General features: G+C 47.9%; 1 protein-coding gene across 1 annotated transcript; it reads right to left on the bottom strand.

The window, feature by feature from the left end:
• Positions 1-734: 734 nt before the first annotated feature.
• Positions 735-2416, bottom strand: FOXI2 (forkhead box I2). The gene is made up of 2 exons (XM_059052773.1): positions 1918-2416; positions 735-1177 (listed from the first exon to the last, which is right to left on the bottom strand). The coding sequence occupies exons 1-2, from the start codon at positions 2414-2416 to the stop codon at positions 735-737; spliced, it is 942 nt and encodes a 313-aa protein (XP_058908756.1).
• Positions 2417-19636: the final 17220 nt, after the last annotated feature.

The raw sequence follows: 19636 nt of genomic DNA on the forward strand, positions 1-19636 counted from the left end.
AGAGTGGTTTCTCCGGCGTGTGAGTATGGCCGGGTGGCAAACCTAAACCCACCCTGACACTCCGGCGCGCTCCGCACTGCTCTGGTGGCCCCCGGAGGCGCCCGCTCCTACGACTGGGTCAGGGAGGCGGCGCTGAGCGGCAGGGAAGGAGCTGGTGTCCCCGGGGCCGCTCATCCGCAGCCCTCCTCCTCCCATCCAGCCCTCAGGAAGCCCCTCGTACGCGCGTCCGGTCTCGACCGTGCCAGGTGCCCCTCGCTGGCTGCTCACTGCCCCCGACGGTGGGTGGAAGCCGCCCGGCCCCCCGGGGCTGCTCCGGAACCCCGAGGGCCTCCCCGGAGCGCCAAGGAAAGGCCCTGTGCGCCGGGTGAGCCGGGCTGGGAAGGAGGAGAAAATCCGCCCCACGGGGGCCCGGGCGTCCCCACTAGCACGTATGAGAAGGCTCTTTGGGGTGCGCCAGGTTCCCTCAGAAAAGCTGGGGTGAGCGCCAGCCTGTGGCCCCTTCAAGGCGGACCCCCCTGGGAGCGTGGGTTCGAGGTCCAGGTCAAGTGGAAGCACAGGGGGAGTGGGGAGCGCCCGCTCACCCCTCCTGGACGGTCGCCTGGGTGAGGGGTGCACGGCAGGCTGGCTGGGTTCCCGGCATCCCGACCGAGCGCCCTGCGCTCCTGCGGAGCGGACACGGGGGGCTGAGCTCATCGCCTGTGGACGCCGCACGAGGGACAATCCACGGCCTCCCTTCAAACTTCGGTCCCTTCCCGACTGTAGACGAAGTGACCGACGCGGAAGCCCGTGGCCGCCGTCTGATGGCCAGCGGCGAGGCCGAGCGCGGGGCCGGGGGCCTGGGTACCGTGGGCGGCGACCGTCGTGGATCTCCCGAAAGAAAAGTCGCCCGCCAGGCCCCCGGGAAAGGTACCGAGGCCTCCAGCCAGGGCGCCCATGGCCGAGGCGAAACTGGAGAAGCAGGCGGCTGCCTCGGGCGCGGGAGGGGACGACGAGAGCCGCAGGTCCGGGGAGGCGGCGCCCAGGGGCTCCAGCTCGGGCGCCTCGGTTCCTCCCGGGCTCCGGGCACCCGACGGTGCGGCCGCGCTCGCCTCCCCCCTCCTCTTCCTCTTCCTTCGGAAGTTCCCGTTGTCGAACATCTTCTCGCAGTTTGGGTCCAGGGTCCAGTAATTGCCTTTACCTGTGGAAGAAGAAAGGGCCCAGATCAGAAAATCCGGGATTTGACCGAGGTGATGTGAGAACGTGAGAACTGGAGATCAGCTTCACAGAGACCCCCCCCCCACCGGCCCCTCCGTGAGCCCTCACGCCCACCCCAAACCTTGAGGGGGCACTCTGTACCGGATCAGGCCTCCACAGGGAGACTGGGAAGAATGTCGGCATCCCAGAAAGACCAGGGAAGGGCGACGCCCAGGAAATAACAGAGCCTCGCTAAGGTCAAGGCCAGAGAGAAGACCGATGAGCTGCAGAGCCAGCCGGCTCTCCTCTGGCACTCGCTTTGCCAGTGGAGTGGAGCCCACCATGCAGGCTCCGAGGCTTCCCAAAGCGGCCTCTGACTTGTCTTAGTCTTCCGGGTGGCCACCGTCTTTCCCATTTTACAGCAGAGGACACAGGCCCAGAGAAGTCACTCCAAAGGTCCCCGGGCAGGCTAGCTCTCCTGCTTCTTCCTTAGCGGGAGCGCGCGGGAATTAAGACTCCTGTTGCCCTAGACCTCAAGTCAGGGCCGCGGGCTCCGCTGGCGTCCTCGAGCCGTCAGCGGCCAAGTACGTGTCTCCCCCCCACCCTGCTCCCGCCTCGGCACCCTCCGCTGTGCAAAGAGGACCGGGGTGCCCAGGGCCGCCCCGTCCCTAGCGTGTGTGCCAGCAGGCCAGCTGCGGGGATCCGCGGAGTCCTGGACGGGGCGAGGCGGTGAGCTTCTGTTACCTGGGTCGTCGTCGTCGCGGGGCACCTTCTTGAAGCAGTCGTTGAGCGACAGGTTGTGGCGGATGGAGTTCTGCCAGCCCGCCTTGCTGCGCTTGTAGAAGGGGAAGTTGCCGGCCACGTACTGGTAGATCTGGCTGAGCGTCAGCCTCCGCCGCGGCGCGCTCTCGATGGCCATGGCGATGAGCGCCGAGTACGAGTAGGGCGGCCGTACCAGCCTCAGCAGCTCCTGTTGGCCAGACAGGCTCAGCCACGCGAGGTCGGCGCCCGCCAGGCCGCCCGGGGCCCCGAGGAGCGGGCCAGGGGCGCCGTAGGGGGACGCGGGCGCGGGGCCCGGCGCGTAGGGCGCGGAGCTGAGAGCGGGCGCGCTCAGCCACAGGCGCGGGCCACCACCGCCCGCCGCGCCCGGGTCGCCACGCGCGTAGCCCGCGGGGTGCGCGGCCGCCCGGGCCTGGCCGTGCGGGGCCGCGCAGGGCCCCGAGCCGTCGCGGTAAGCGGCCATGGCCAGGCGCTCCCGGGCCTGGGCGGGTGGCTCCGAGTCGAAGCTCAAGGGCGCCCCATCCAGCGCGGCCGCCGGGCCCCGCCCTCCGCCCTTTAAATGCCGTCGGGCCCGAGCCCCAGGTGAGTGTCGGCGGCGAGCCCCCTCCCCGACAGTTTTGGAGGAGTGATGTCTCCATCCCCGCCCAGGGGTCAGCTTTCCGCCCCGCCCAGGTCCCGAGGCGCTCTCAGACCCTGTGCTGTCTGCGCCATCTCGAGCCAGAACCTTCGCCACTGTCACCCTGGGTCCCCTGCGATCTCGCCGATCCCAGCCTCGTCAGGCCTTCAGGGCCCCGCAGCCCTGGCTGCCCTGCACCCTGCGGCGGGTACCACGTCTCGCGCAGGCCCCCAAGATTTCGCAGTGGGATCCCCGTCCAGCGCGAGGCCCCCTTGCTCGTCCACCGGGGACTCGCTGTGTCTTTCGGGACAGCGAGTGCGCAGCGAAGGGCCAGCGTGCGCGGCGGGGAAGGCGAGGGGCCCGGGCAGGGCGTGGCCGGATGCGGACGGCGGCGCTGGAGTCGCCGGCAGCCCCCGCGATAAGCTCGAAGGCAGACCGGACCCTTGTAAGCGCGGAGACGCTGGAAACTCGGGACGCCCCAGTCATCCAGGGAGCCCGAGACCCCGCCTGCCCAGTCCGCGCAGTGGCCTCGGGCGCAAGGCGCGGTGGCTGGCAAAGCCCTCTGCTGGGTTTCCCTGGACGCCGTGGAAACAGGGACGTCCCTGCGGTGCGCCCGCCACCGGCCGGCGGGCCCTGGCTGCCCCCGCCGCGGGCCGCGCCCGAAGCTCCCGCGCCGAGCAGGGAAGAGCAGCGCCTCCCGGACTCCGAGCTGGGGCCCCTCGCCCTCGCGCGGAGAAGCGGTGATCAAGGCTCAGAGATGAGGAGACGGCGGGGCCCCGACGTTTAGCGCCCGCGGGGTTAGCACCTTCTGGTAGAAATCGGTCCCGCCCTGGGACCTTCCCAGTATCCCGGGCTGTGCAGGGTCAAAGCCAATACATCCAATTCCTTTAAAAAATCAAACGTTCCAACCCACCTGTCCCACGCCGCCCCCTCCCCGCACTCTTGGAGGTGGGGAGGGAACAGGAGGGGGCGCGTGGGTGGGGCTAAGGATTCGACGGAGTGAAAGACCCGGGCTCTGGAAATCAGGGGCCCAGTTGGAGTCAGCCGTGAACGTCGCTGTGGTCTTAGGCCTCTCAGGTTGTGATTTCGAATTTCATGTAAAACAACCAATTTGTGGAACTATTTAACAAGTAGCAGAAGGGAGCGTCCCTCTATTGCCACGTGGGCCTCTCCTCTTAGAAGTAACAGCCCCCTGGGACGTGGTCTTCCAACTCCAGGCAGTTCTGCAGGTTTGTTTGCGCTCTGAGAGGGGAGAGACCAGGGACCCTGGTTTCTCAGAGGACGTCAGGAAAGAAACCGCCAGAACTGGTTAATCGAAGTTAGCTTCTCAGCTGGCCTGCACCGGCTCTCCCCCGCCCCCCTCCCAAAGATTTCCAATTGATGTCAAAAGCTTGCGGGTTGTGAGGGTCTCAGTACCTTTCAGGACCCCCCCCCGCCCCCCATCACTGCAGGGATAGTTCTGGGGGCAAGGGGGACAGTAGTACTTGGGCTGGGAAGCACACCCCTGATTTTTCTTGCTTCTGTCAAAAACAGCAGCCATTGTGACCACCTAGAGGGGTGGGATAGGGAGGGTGGGAGGGAGACAAGAGGGAGGGGATATGGGGATGTAGGTATATGTATAGCTGATTCACTTTGTTATAGAGCAGAAACTAACACACCATTGTAAAGCAATTATACTCTAATAAAGATGTTAAAAAAAAAAAAAGCAGCCAGAACCATTGGCCTGTCAGTTTAGAGATTTTCAGTACATCTCACAATTTTAAACACACACTATCTCTGTAGATATGACAAGCTTTTTGGTGACGGTGTCCTAAAGACGGTGTCTTTCCATCAGCAAATATGATTGCAGGCATGACTTGGATGGGTTCATTACCAGCAAACTGAGTATATCGGCCCCGCACACACCCCTTCCCCTCCCCTCCCCTCCATACGTAGTTTGCTGAGAGTCAGCAGTTTTCCACACCTGACACTTTGAAATGGCTGCTGGTTAGAGGGCAGCTTTCCAGAAACCACCCTTCACGAGGATGAGACATCACAGGAGCCACACAGCTCTGCCTTAACCCGAACTACAGGGGTGATGGAGAAAGAGTGTGATGGGAGACACAGCCGGTGGGCAGACTTACCAGCCAGGCCTGAATCCGCAAAGACCAGGCCCCGCCTTCCCTTTGTTCCAGCAGCTGCTGTGTGACCTGCAGAGGCCCCTGGAAGAAACCTGCTGCTCCTTGTGGGGGGTTTGATTGCCCAAGGCTTCAAACGTAGGAAACACTTGTCTTGGTGGAGTGACACAAGGATATGGAGGAAGAATCCATTCTATCTGCAGTTATCTGTACTGCATCATAATAAAATCAAAGATATTGAATTCTAAAGAACAGCCTGAGTCATCTCTTGTAATGTGAAAGAATAAAAGCAGATAATAGTCCTTTCCAGATTCTTTTTAATTTTAACAGCCTTTCTTCCTGTTACTATTGTAACTTTTCATATAGGGTTACTTGAGTATGAAAAGTTATGGCGACCATTGGGATCATCTAAGGATGTTCTAAGGGTTGTGGTCACACTTATTATCTTGTATCAGGCAGACGCTTTCAGGGACTGGGTGGGGCCATGATGACAGTGGTTGGCTTTGACAATGAGGAACTGTCAGACGGACTCCGGTTTGAATCCTGGTCCTGCCAGTTACTAACTTTGTGATCCTGGATGAGTTAACTTGAACCCTCACTTTCCTCATCACTAATAAAGTAATAGTAACTGTCTCCCAGGTCCTCCCCTCCCCACTGGGGCAGAATGATATCAAGCATATAGAGCACTGCACGTTTCCTGGCATAAAATACATGGCAGTGAGTGTTATTCGGGCAGCAAAGAATAGTGCATTTTGTCTCTTCACTAGGCTGCTTTATTTTTTCAGAAAAAAAAATTTTTTTTTTAATAATGAGCTTTCCAACATCATTAATCATTAGAGAAATGCAAATCAAAACCACAGTGAGGGATCATCTCATGCCAGTCAGAATGGCCATCGTCAAAAAATCTAGAAACAATAAATGCTGGAGAGGGTGTGGAGAAAAGGGAACCCTCTTGTGCTGTTGGTGGGAATGTAAATTTATACAGCCACTATGGAGAACAGTGTGGAGGTTCCTTAAAAAACTAAAGATAGAACTACCATATGACCCAGCAATCCCACTACTGGGCATATAGCCTGAGAAAACCATAATTCAAAAAGAGTCATGTACCAAAATGTTCATTGCAGCTCTATTTACGATAGCCAGGACACGGAAGCAACCTACGTGTCCATCAACAGATGAATGGATAAAGAAGATGTGGCACATATATACAATGGAATATTACTCAGCCTTAAAAAGAAAGGAAATTGAGTTATTTGTAATGAGGTGGATAGACCTAGAGTCTGTCATACAGAGTGAAATAAGTCAGAAGGAGAAAAACAAATACCGTATGCTAACACATATATATGGAATCTAAGGAAAAACAAAATGGTCATTAAGAACCTAGGGGCAAGACGGGAATAAAGGCACAGACCTACTAGAGCATGGACTTGAGGATATGGGGAGGGGGAAGGGTAAGCTGCGACGAAGTGAGAGAGTGGCAGGGACATATATACACTACCAAAGGTAGGGTGGATAGCTAGTGGGAAGCAGCTGCATAGCACAGGGAGATCAGCTCGGTGCTCTGTGACCACCTAGAGGGGTGAGATAGGGAGGGTGGGAGGGAGGGAGACGCAAGAGGGAAGAGATATGGGAACATATGTATATGTGCAACTGATTCACTTTGTTGTAAAGCAGAAACTAACACACCATTGTAAGGCAATTATACTCCAATAAAGATGTTAAAAATAAATAAACAAACAAATAATGAGCTTGCCTTGCAGTCATTGTATTAAATAAACAGTAAACTCCAATAAGCTGGGGGTGAGACAATGATTTTATCCTCTTTAGAATCACGTGACAACTTTGTTTATTCATCCTGCCTCTTCCCTCCGTAATTATGTGACTGTACTGCCATCTAGTGGAAAGTTATAGAGTCTATTTCCTCAAGTAGCCCCATTTCATAAAGAAAAATCCCACATTGATGTTGCAAAATAGGTAGCTTAAGTTCCACTGCTTCCTCGGTATACAGGTAATGAAATAGACAAGAGAAAAGAAATATTCAGAATCCATAGTCATCAATAAAGATATTTTTGAATGAAAAACATTTAAGGATATAACCTACCTACAGAGAGGGTAGGCTTCTTTCATTATAAAGGTTTCTTTTATATTTTTTATGTCTGTATTAAAAATTCTAATGCCAATTACCATGATCATTCTATTGAATATTTTTAACGTAATAAATAGACAGGACTTTTTAACATTTTATTGAAGACAAAGGCATTTTATTTAAAAGAAAGACCTATTGCAGTTAAGTACCATGAATATTCCTTTGATTTAAAAAAAAATAATAATGTATTTGGAATGAAAATAAAGTTGCACCGATGGTGAAGCTAAGCGCATCCGGTTTCGCGGCGGCAGCGGGGTTGCCTGGGAACCAGGGAACCGGCGTTCTCGTCTGGGTTGTGCCTTCCCCTTATTGGGTGACCTTTGGTGGGGAGAGTCCCCACCTGCACTTCATCTGTAAATGATCAGGTTGGATGAGAAGGTCTCTCATCTTCCATCTTGTAGATCCTTGAATCCTGAACTACTGGTTTGTAAAAGTGAGGCCTGCTCTTTACGACTGCTACTTACCAATTGTAGGAACATCTCCCTCCTATTTTTCCTGTGAAATGTACATGGCCATAGAAGTAGAATAGATCAGGATGGAGTCTAGGGTGCTCCTGACTGGGGCATTTCTCCTCCTTCCTTGCTCCTGCCCAGCTGTAACTCTGACTACATCTTGTATTGACTAAAGGTCAGAAAATCGTTTTCTTTTCAATTTCTTATCGTTTTGTTTCTTCAACTTAATCAATGTCCCCTGATTCCTGACCACTCTGGTTCAGGAGTGAATCAGGCCAGCAGAACGCAGGAGGACAGAAGGGGCTGGGCTCCCGGCTGCCTCTCGCCAGAGATGCAGATGGAGATGTTGTGAAACACTGAAAGGAATGGCGTCGTTTCTCCATCGTCGGCACTTGGTCTGTTTAGGGGCCACAGAGAGAAGGTACAGCTCTCATTTCTGAAGACTGCTGCCCCTCCAGAAATGAGGAAGGTCTGAGGGGTCTTCCGATGCTTCGACTGCTTCTCACTGTCCTCCTGTCCTGACACGGAGCGCGAGACAAGAATCTTGTACCAGGAATCAAGAGGGCACGAGAGCTCACTTCCTGCCTACGTGGCAGCAAGAGCATGGGCCCTGGAGTTAGGCGGCCCTGGCTTTGAATCCGTGTCGCTGCTCTGTGCCTTCGCCTGAGACGCTAAATCTCTCTGAGCCTCATTATCCTTGAGTGTGACGTGCATATTATAATAATAATACCTGCTCCGCTGGGTCAAGGGAGGGTAAATCAGGTAAAATGCACGCTAAGCACCTTACTGCTTAACACATTGTAATTCAAGAGTCACTAATAGGGCTTCCCTGGTGGCGCAGTGGTTGAGAGTCCGCCTGCCGATGCAGGAGACGCGGGTTCGTGCCCCGGTCCGGGAGGATCCCACGTGCCGCGGAGCGGCTGAGCCTGTGCGTCCGGAGCCTGTGCTCCGCAATGGAAGAGGCCGCAACAGTGAGAGGCCCGCGTACCACCAAAAAAAAAAAAAAAAAGAGTCACTAATATATATTAAATCAAATATATTAATTTAATAATATAGCAATTTCATTTTATATTTTATCCTATACTTTGTTATATGGTGTACAATATAATTATTATATATTATGTAAATTATATTATACTATATTATTTAGTAATATCTTAAATTAGATTAAAATATTGAATTAAATACTTGTTATATGGTATATACTAATCTGTGGAAATTTATTTTTTTGATGATTTCTTTATTGAATTGGTTTTCTGGGAGACCCGGCTGAAGGAAATGATGTTCCTATTTCCACATAATGATTCCATATAATTCGGTTCTTAGCTTTTCATTTCCACGAGTCAATTAGATCAGTCTGGTTCTCCTTCCTCTTGTTGTCCTTTCCAAAATTAGAGCATTTTTCAGGGGTTACCCCCCTGGAGTTTGCTTGCTCAGGATTTCTGCAATTTTGTCACTTCTGTGTGCAAGCTGTGGAGATGCTCTCTGGAATGGATTGGTACCCTCAGCTCATACCCTCTGACCTCACGGATTTCACCTGAAGGTCCCCTGTGCCCACATCAGCTCAAGCATCATCTACGACGATCTGGAATCGAACTAAACTGCTCTGTGTCCAAAGGACTTCCATGCAGAACCCTTTACCTTGCCAGGCGCTGCTTCTTCCCCGGCCATTGCTCTCTTTCCATCAGATTCTCCCAGGGGCTGGTGGGAAACAAGTCATTTTCCTTGGTATTTTAGAAATTCCCCTGCGTCTCTAGTTACCTTTAGATAACTACTCACACGATGGCAGCTCTGCAGACATCTGTCCAGTTTGGTGGCACATCTACAGAGAATTGCATTAAGAAAAGGAAACCAATCTAATTACAAGATGATAATTAGCTGTGTGTCTCTCCAGGCGCAGTGGAGGGGGGGTGGGGGTGGGCATCGGTTCAAGGTAGGTCCTGAGGCATCATGGCGGCAGGGGGGAACCAACCGCCCCGCATAGGTTACGAGGAACAGGGCTGGTGGTTCAGCTTCATTTCCCACCCAGCCTGGCTTTTCCAGTTTACTGGCACTTTCCCTACTTTAGAGATGCTCCTGAGGGACCGAGAGCCTGGCCAGGGAGGAGGAGGAGCAGCTCCCCACTCCCAGTTAGGCCACTGACCACCCCTCTGCCCTTGGGCACATCCCTTAAACTTTCTTGAGCCTCAGTTTCTCTATCTGGAAAACATGCCATGTCTCAGAGGGGTTTTGCAAAGGACAAAAAAAAAAAAAAAAAAAACCATGTTGTAAAGGCACTTGTAATGCGCTGTACAAGATTGGGGGGTTTTTTCTCCACAAAAGAAGACACTTCGTTGAGAAGTAAATATGCACACCTTTTAAAAAGAAATGATATTCAATGAAACTTTTACAAAGCCAGAAACATTTTAAAGGTCTACACCTTCTCCCCACTTATTTTTAAAAGAAGAACATTTAAAATTAACTTCAGCCTGATGGGTCTAAGTTTCTCCTTAGATATCAATGTGGTTACAGTGATGAGGGCTGGCTACCTTTACAAAATAACAAGTAATGAATTTAGTGCCAGATATTGTCTGTAGCACTCATTTATACTTCTGCCTTTCTAGGTTTTTCTGTATGTGCTTTTGTTCTTCCAGCAAAGAAGCCTTCAGAAGCAACTTTCCCATCAGAAGCAGGGTTTCCATTAGCTTCGGCCAATGGGAGGTTGAAAAGGCAGGGGGAGGCATGAGCTACTGTGTTTGGGTGGTGCCACCAGCCAAGGCAGGGCCACGAGTCAAGGGAAGCAGCAGGCGACTGGGGGCAGCTGCGAGCCTGGTAGCAGCACCTGTAGCAGTGGCAGGTGGGCTGACTTCTTCCCATGCAGCTGGGGGCCCGTAGAACATGACTCCTGGAATCTTGCTCAGGGGAGCAGAGACACTGGGCCGTGGGCTCGGGTGAGCACTGGCTGCAGCAGTGACGTGACAGCTTTGTGCAGCTCCTGATGTCATTGTAACGCTACCTTTATGCAATTAGTTTAGCACTTAATTCCCTGTGTTAAATCCTCTCTGTTTGTAGTGCCTGGAGTAGTGTCTGTTTCCCAATTAGACACTGATACTTGGAGAGTTAATTTGGTGGTGGTTGTTGAATTATTTTGCTGTTGCAGTGTTACTTTTGGTGGTTTGATTCTGAATCAGTGCCACCAGCAAAAATGATAACTCTTCAAATGTTCATGTGCTTTGGGATACACAAAACACCCTTAGAGATGCTGTCTCATTTGAGATTTTCTGGTAGTCCACAAGGCAAGAAGAGTAGATTGCTATTATCACCTTTATACAGGCAAGGAAACAGAAACCAGGGGTGGTTCAGAAAAGTTTCTTAACTGTAAACCTCCTGTTTTAGGTTTAGTTCACCTGTCAGAGGCTGATGTGTGGTACCCAGCAGGTATACTCACCAGAAAGCACTTCCAGGAGGAGAAGGTGACTTCTCCACTTTAAACTTCACACGTCTCCTCCACCTTGACTGCACAATACCCTCTGGATGATTTCTTTTTCCTCAAGGCTTGTTCCTGGTCATCACTTTAACAAGGTGGCACCTGCACGAAACCTGCAAGGTTACGCCACTTTCTGTGATATTTTCCCCCTTGTCCACACATCCTAGTTCTCGTGAATTACCACAAGGACGTGTGTTAATTCTCAATCAACAAGAATTTACTCAACTCCTACTATAGGCCAAGATCCGTGTTAAGTCCTGGAAGGCATGACACAGTTTAGAAGCCAGCAAGCCAGTGAAGAAGGTCTGAGATAAGTGTCTAACGGCGGGGCAGGGCAGCAAAGGACCAGGCAAGGCAAGGGCCCATATTGGTTCACTGTGGAGGCGTGATGTTATCAAGATCAGGAGGTCAAGAACGAGGAAGAGGGGATGGAAAGGGCAAAGGCACGAAGGGAGAAAAACCTGGGACAAAAATTTGGAGCAGGCGAGGATAGCTAAGCTTGTTATGATAAGATATAGATGCACTATTTTCTTCTCTAAGCCAGGAATTTTATAAGGTGCTCAAATTGAGCTGGAGGTGAACACGCCCAAGAATATACCAAGACTTCTTCCGTGGTTCAATTCATGTTTCTTTGTAAATGTTATTGCTATCTCTACAGATAAGTCTACAAATCAGGTGTACAGCTTGGCAAACTTTCACAGAGTCAATTCAGCTCTGCCACCAGCACCCGGAAGTTCACAGCACTTTAGAGAAGAGTCCAGAAGGCCCTCCTGTTCCCAGGCATGGATGCCGCTCTTGAGGAGTAACCTCTGTGCTGACTTTTAACTTGGATGAGTTGTCCCTGGTTTTGAACTTTATATAAATGCTAACATTAGTATGTGCTGCTTTGTCTAGTTCCTTTGTTCAACATTTTTTGGTGAAATTCAGCCATATTGTTGCAAGTACTTACAGGTGATTCTTTGTTGTCGTTATTGTTCTGTAATATATCCCACTGTGTGACCATGTCAAAGTTCATTTACCCATCTCTCCTGCTGGTGGATATTTGTATTGTTTCCAGTATCTTGGCTACTAGATGTAGTGCTCCTGTGACATCTTATACAAATCTTTTGGTGAAGATATGTATGAATTTCTAGAGTAGAATTACATACTCAATGAGGTATGTATATGCACAGATTTATTAGATATTGACAGCTTTCCAAAGCGGTTGTACAAATTTACACACCAGCCACGTCTGTCTGAAATTTCTAATTGCCCTGGTCCTCACCAACTTTTGATATGTCCGACTTTTCATCGTATTGACTCAATACCATTTGGGTGGATGGTAAATGTAGGGTTTTGTTTTCACGATTTGCAATGGTTAAGGTCCATAAATGCAGTATCTTGTCCTGAGCCCTAGCAGTTAGATTGGCAGTAGGCTATGTTTCGCTGGATCACATCATAGAAGTTTCAAACCTCTGACATTTTCTTCCCTGAGAGCTCATATTTCTGAAATGAGAGCTTCTTGTTATAGCCTAACATAGCTAAATACTCTATAACATAGACACCAAATCCAGGTTCTGGGGGAATATTTTTTTCAGCATACATGCTTTTTTTTTTTTTTTTTGCGGTACGCGGGCCTCTCACCGTTGTGGCCTCTCCCGTTGCGGAGCACAGGCTCCGGACGCGCAGGCTCAGCAGCCATGGCTCACGGGCCCAGCCGCTCCGCGGCACGTGGGATCCTCCCGGACCGGGGCACGAACCCATATCCCCTGCATCGGCAGGCGGACTCTCAACCACTGCGCCACCAGGGAAGCCCCAGCATACCTGCTTTTGATGTGAACAAGAACTTTAGCAAAAGTGAAATGTAAGACTTGAAAATCTAGTCGCAGATGTCTTCAGAACATAATTCATTGCTGCTGCCATTTTGGCAAAGAAAGATTATGAGTCTTTTTTTTTTTTTTACAGCTGTCTACCTGCAGGGGAATAATGCAGTAGAGTGGAAAAAGGCATACGTTTTGAGCTTGGGACTACTTAGTTTTGAATCCTCTTCCACCATGACTTGTAACAAGCCAAGTTACCTAACCTAAACTTTAATTTCCTTATGAGTTAACTTGGGGATAAATCAGCAGTGACCATCCCATAGCATTTTATTTAAACACCAAACATGGTAGCTCATGTTAGAGTATTTAGTTCAGTAACTGGCACTCTGTAAACACTCAATATTTGTTAGCTAGGACATTTTCCTTTTGGTGGATTGCTAGATATTTTGATATCTATTTTGTAAATTGCTATAATAAACTTAAATATGTTCATTTTTAATCCCGTAGTGATTTTGTTTTTATTTGTTATTAAAGTAATATGGACATAATGCTAAAGGTTTAAAGTGAAATATCAAAGTCTCCTTCCCCATCATCAACCCTATTCCCAGAGGTAACCATTTCTAATTCTTTCCGTGTTAGATATTTTGAAGTTTCCTCTCTAAATTACATGCTTGTACCTGTTTTCTTTTTTTAATTAACTTTTTAATCAAAGTAATAGAAAATTATAGCAAAAACTTATTTTCTTTCCCTCCCACATACCCTGTTCTGCTCCATGGAAATAATAACTTTTAAGCTCTTTTACTTGATTTTTAAAAGATTTACCTCCACATTTCAAATAATATGCAGATATTGTTATTGCCCGATTCATTAATTTTTAGCTTTACCTATTGGCTTTACTTTAAGGGAGATGAAATTTTGGTTCCCTTATACCTAATCCTTCAACTCATTGTCCCAGTTTAGTATCATAATTTTTATTTAAATACATTTTCAGTGTTTTAGCTATTATAATTATGTAAATATCATTCACTGCTGACCAAGCCAAATATGATTACATTTTCTTTTATGTAAATTTTTATTTTTCCAAGGGTTAACAATTGCTTCAGTTTTAAAAACTTACATTGTTTCTCTTGAACAGCTGACTGAGTCTTTCTATACCTCCAATACTCTCTCCAAGGCTTATCAGTACAATTCTTCATATAGCCTAACTTGGGAGATAATAAATTACCTAGTTTTGTGCATGTGTCTGAGAAGTAGTCTTTCTGGAGTCCTTGTTTTAATTTCTCTAAACCAGGCTGCCTACTATTTTCACGGGGACGTTTCTCCACCATGATCCAGGGGATTTCTTTTTCCTCTTTCCTTCTTGAATCTCCTGCTTTCTGGGTCTCATATCTTTCTCTTTCTTGGATTATTTAGTTCTTTTAATGGAGGGCACTTCTTGTTGCTTCTCAAGAAAGGATATTTGGGAAGTATTTGTTCTTCAGATTTCATACATACTTTGAAATTTCTACCTTCATTTTGATTAGTAGTCTATCTGAGTATAGATTTATATGTTGGAAATTATTTTTACATAGAGTTTTGAAGATGTTTTTCCATTATAGTCCAGCTTCAAAAACTTCTGAGAAGTACACAGTTATTTAAAATTCTTGCTCCTTGGGCTGTGGTGTATTTTTCCCCTTGGAAATGTTCAAGGTCTTCCCTTTGTTCTTGGGATTCTGAAGATTCATGATTACGGGCCTCTATTTCTCTGATTATTCTGAACACACTTTCTATCCAGAGGCTCATGTCCTTTGATTATAAAAATATTCATATTGACATTGTTTTTAGATCTTTTTACCCCATTCTTCTCCCCTCTCTCTTTCTGTAATGCCTACTTACTGGTCAGGTGTTAGACACCCTAGATTGACCAACTATTTTCTTTTCATTTCTGTCCTATTAATTCTCCCTTTTCTTATTATTGTTCTACTTCCTGGGAGAATCCCTTGACTTTATGTTGCAATTCTTTTATTATTTTTTTTTAAATTTTCATGGATACTTTTAATAATTTCTTTTTAACCAGAGTACTTTCTTATTTTTTGACTGTTACTTTTCACAGCTTCTTGTTCTTGTTTCATGGATGCAAAACTCTCTCTTACCTCTTTTAAGATATTAATTATAATTGTTTTGAAATTATCTTCTTCATCCTGTGTTGCCTCTGCTTCCTTTGAGTTCATTTAAACTTTTTAATATTTTATTCATTTCCATCTGTATCTTTCATATTGGAGCCTGTCATTAAAAGTCTAGTGATGCTTGGCCGACCAATCATATTTAGGAGTGAGGCAATAAAAAAGTTGGTTGGTAACTGCATGTGTGTGTGTGTGTGTGTGTGTGTGTGTGTGTGTGTGTGTGTGTGTGTGTGTGTGTGCATGCACACAGAAATCAGGGCATCTTTTGAGTTGAACCCTGAGTGTCAGCTCAGAAAAAATATGTTGTGGAGCTGGGAAGGGGAAGAAGACTCATGTCTCACAGTTCATTTTGTAGACTCCTACTGAATCTCCCCAGTGTGAGTAAGATCCTTTACTCCCATTTTCCTCTGTGCCTGGTGCTCTTAAGTCTGAGACCCTCTGCTTTAGTGTTCTTTCTTTTTTTTCTTCTTTTTTTTACCTTAAATTACATTTATTTAATTAAGTCTTTAAATGCAAATACTAGCGTTGTTTCTTTTATGGGTATAGGGTACTCACAAACATTGGATGGGGGTCTAATTGCTCTCTTATATGGACTTTCAACAAACTATCCCTTTATCTTTAGTCATTTACACATCCCTGCCTTTTTCTGCTCTTAACCTGTATTAGTTTGCTCCCACCCACGTGTTGAATCTTTCTAAGGATTAGCCTTTGGGGACCCTATTCTCAGCATCTCCTGCATCCCCATCCCTGCCTTAATCACCAAGCGCTCTATCCCTGTTTATCTAAACTTCAAAACCTTTGAGAAGTTACAGAATTTCTAAAGCAATAGTTGAAACCAGAGCTTCTGACCTATTTCTGTAAAATAGCTGGTCTCTAGGCATTAGACTGAGACCTCCCTGAGTTAAGACTTAAAGATTATTTTACCATGTCAAGTAACAGGAGAATAATTTTGTGTGGGAACCAGAAGTGTATTGAGTTGAGTGTCTGTAACCTTCTATTGGGGGAGGTGTAATTCCCAGACATTGAGTGTCACAGAGGAGGAAATGAATAGAAAGAGAATCCCCTCTGGTGCTTTAGGGAAGGATTCTTCATCTGATTCTATGCAGGGAACAGCAGGGGTGTAGGTGAGACAACACCCTTTTGTTTCAAGGAAGCAGCTGACACCGACTCCCAAGCACTTAATAGCCCAGCTGGACACTTTAGGGGAGTCGTTACAGCATTTGTCCCTAATGGGGGAGCCCCCTCAGCAAACGTGAGCCACAGCCTCAGCTCGGAACTGAATCCTCACAACACCCTCACTGAGGACACGGAAGACCTGAGAATGGGAGGCTTGACCAGGAACACAGTTTAATTGCTCATAATAAGAATCACTCTTGGGGCTTCCCTGGTGGCGCAGTGGTTGAGAGTCCGCCTGCCGACGCAGGGGACGCGGGTTCGTGCCCTGGTCCGGGAAGATCCCACATGCCGCGGAGCGGCTGGGCCCGTGAGCCATGGCCGCTGAGCCTGCGCGTCCGGAGCCTGTGCTCCGCGACGGGAGAGGCCACAACAGTGAGAGGCCCGCGTACCGCAAAAAAAAAAAAAAAAAAAAAAAAGAATCACTCTTGGCTGGTGAACCGACATCAGGCGGCAGGACTCCTCTTGTCAACAATTAATCACTCAAGGGGGAAAATAATCAAAACTCCCATCATGTCAAAGCAGGATGGATACACAAATTCAAGAAGTTACCTGGGGTCTAGAATCTGCCTTGAAGGAACCATGGTTTTATTTTTCCAAGTACCTTCCTTTAAGTGCAGAGGTGATCAAATTACTGATTACAAAGGACAGTTCCAATTTGGAATTAACAATCCAGATCACCTTTGAACCTTTGCAGCGTGAACTGCCTATCATGTGCAAGAGGGTAATTTTGCCAGGAGCTACAGCAGATTGAACCTCCCACAGGCTTCTCCAGCTCTGACAATGCTTTAGTGGATAACAGGGTCTTTCTAAACGAGAAGGTCACGGGCTTAGTCTTTGCTTAAGCAAGGTGGATGTGCATTATTCAGCTCTTTACAAAACTGCTGCTTTCTGGACAAAATCAACAGCCGTATCATGTGTCCTGTACAGTAACTGATTAATAGCTGTCCAAAGCCAGACCGGATCCTTCTGGCTCTGATTTTATCTGAGGCATAACTGAAAAGCACATATGTTGCCAGGTTTAGTCGAGCAGCCCTGAAGCTCTGGGCAGTGTCCCTGCCTTTGAAGAGCAGGACTGGTCCTTCCTGTTCCCCCTGCCTTGTAGGAGATGTGGCAAAACAAAGTGACTTTTTAAAAAGCTCTTTATTTATTTACCGAGTGTTATTTCTGCATTTCAAAGAGGGGCTCATAAATATTGTATAATTCCTTTAAATACCGAAATTTTTTAAACAGCAAAGAAGATTTAAAAATGTATCTTATAGGGCTTCCCTGGTGGCGCAGTGGTTGAGAGTCCGCCTGCCGATGCAGGGGACGCGGGTTCGTGCCCCGGTCTGGGAGGATCCCACGTGCCGCGGAGCGGCTGGGCCCGTGAGCCGTGGCCGCTGAGCCTGCGCGTCCGGAGCCTGTGCTCCGCAATGGGAGAGGCCACGACAGTGAGAGGCCCGCAAAAAAAAAAAAAAAAAAATGTATCTTATAGTAATTTTCCTGGTGAATAAATGTACGTGAAATTACTGTGAAGGACTATGTCAGAATGCATTTTATGGGTTTAAAGACAAGTGTTAAAATATGTTTTATCATGGATTAGTCATATCTTTCGTGTAAGAGATTGTTGCTATTTTTTCTTAGACTAAGGTTGTTGGAGGGGAATTTAAATTGAGTTGGTAGAAATTTACTTGTCCGTAAAACTGTGTTTTAAAAAGGGTCCTGTAAACTTTCTAAAGTGGAGTGGCTTTTCATTGTTGATTGATTTAAGTGCTGTTAATGATTCCTTCTGGAAAAATAACTATTTTTTTAAGAAATAAAATGTCCTAAACTGTTAATATACACTTTATTCTCTTCACTGAAGGTTCAGAGAAAAATAGGAAGGTGAGACATCTACATGAGTGTGTACATTCAAAATGAACAGACAAGCCTAATTTTAGGCCTATCAATCTTGACAGCTCCTTTTTAATCCTTTGGATTGGCACAGATATGCAAACAGAGGAGTCAGAAGTGAAGAACTCACAATTTAGAAGTCACATCAGGGCTAAAATTGCTCAAGAGGTGCAATGATTTGTAATTCGTTCATTACACTCTAAATCCAGAAATCTATAGTTCTATTAAAAATGGACACCAGAAACCATGTGTAATGTACAAATCCATATGAATGACATGCTTCTGTGTAAATGTCAAATCTGAGGAGCCACAGATATGCTCTACCCAGAAATGCCTCGACTTCTCTGACAGTGGGGTGTCTACCCACTGCCCCGTTGGCGCTGGGAAAATGAAGGCTGATAAATAAATGAAACCGTTAGCATCGTCCTTCACAAGTCTTCCAGGGGGATAAGATGGGCCTTCTAAAAACGCTGTAACAGAGCCTTTTAAACTTGAACTTCTCCCAGTCCTCTTATTCCCATGTCAAAATTGGTCATGTACTTTATACTAGTTGAATATTATAGTTTGACCTCAATGCCAATGGAGGACCTAAGAATCCAAAATGTATTTCTTCCAGGAACTGAATGAACCTCAGGATTCAACAGCCGTATATAACATGAAAGTAGGAAGCATTTAGCCAGGTGAGCTCTACGTTTTATCTTCTAGATGGAGCAGGACACTGCATGGCTGGCTGGCGTCCAGAAGCACTTGCATTAAATCACGGGCTCTCTTTGAGCTCTTGATGCTCGGGATACGGCGCCACTATAAGTCATCCGTCTTCTGGGCTACTAAACCACCGTATGATCAATTCCTCTGCCAAGGATGATCATAAAATTTTTCAGAGGTAACTGCAGAATTCTCATCTCATGAAACATCATGAAGTGATGCATTATGAGCAATGTTTAGTCAAAGACAGGGATTAAAATATACAGCCAAGGCTTGTCATGGTGGAGGAGGTGCTTCTGAAACGTTGATGCTCCGCAGACACACAGCAGGCGCAGCTGGGTTGCTAATGGGCCTGGCCATTTTCATCATGTGGCTTCTAGGAAACGACTTCAGGCTTCATCTGACACACCTTCCCCTCACTCCTCCCACCCCACCCCACCCAGCTGGCCCTGGTCCTGTGAAAACTTCACAGTAGCACTAACTTATATCCCTGCTGGAATTCTCTGCAATCGGGTCTGAACTCACCAGGCAGGAAGACTTAGCCACCCACACAGGAGCAGAACAGAAAGGATGCCGGACGCTTCAGAGACAGCGGTCCAACAGGATGCTCTGCGCTGGCCCCAAGCTCATGGCCAAAGAGTGGCATTTCTTTCTCTATGACCTTTGAACGTAGAAGAGGTGTAGGGGTGGACACGCCATAAGCCCCTTCAAGTTCTACAGTGTCGACGTCTCACTGCTACTCGGCTTCGTCGTAGAGAACCCTGGAAAGAACGAGAATCCTTTATTACATACGTGGCCCCATAGCAGTGGCACACATATCACTCTGTTGGGTGCCAGTGTTTCTTCCTGCTTTATGAATAATCCTATAATACGTGGAAAGAAAGAAACAATGGCGCGCAGCAAAGCACTCTGACTTTGGAGGGAATTCAGGGGGAAGGGAGTCTTGCTTTAAAGGCCAGAACTGAAAAATACACAGGGAGCTGATGCACATTGCCGGGTTCCGAATTCCGAGCCCGTGTGGTGCGAACGGCTCTCTCTGCGCCCACTTTCCAAAATCAGCCAACGGAAGGGATCATTTCTTGATGGGATCATTTCGGGCAGCCAGGAGGCTCTCAAGTCACCGCTCACTGTCAGCTAACACTCATTTTCTCGTTTTCTTTTCCTCTTCTTTC

This window comes from Kogia breviceps, chromosome 2 (assembly GCF_026419965.1).
Source record: "Kogia breviceps isolate mKogBre1 chromosome 2, mKogBre1 haplotype 1, whole genome shotgun sequence".
NCBI lineage: Eukaryota > Metazoa > Chordata > Mammalia > Artiodactyla > Physeteridae > Kogia > Kogia breviceps.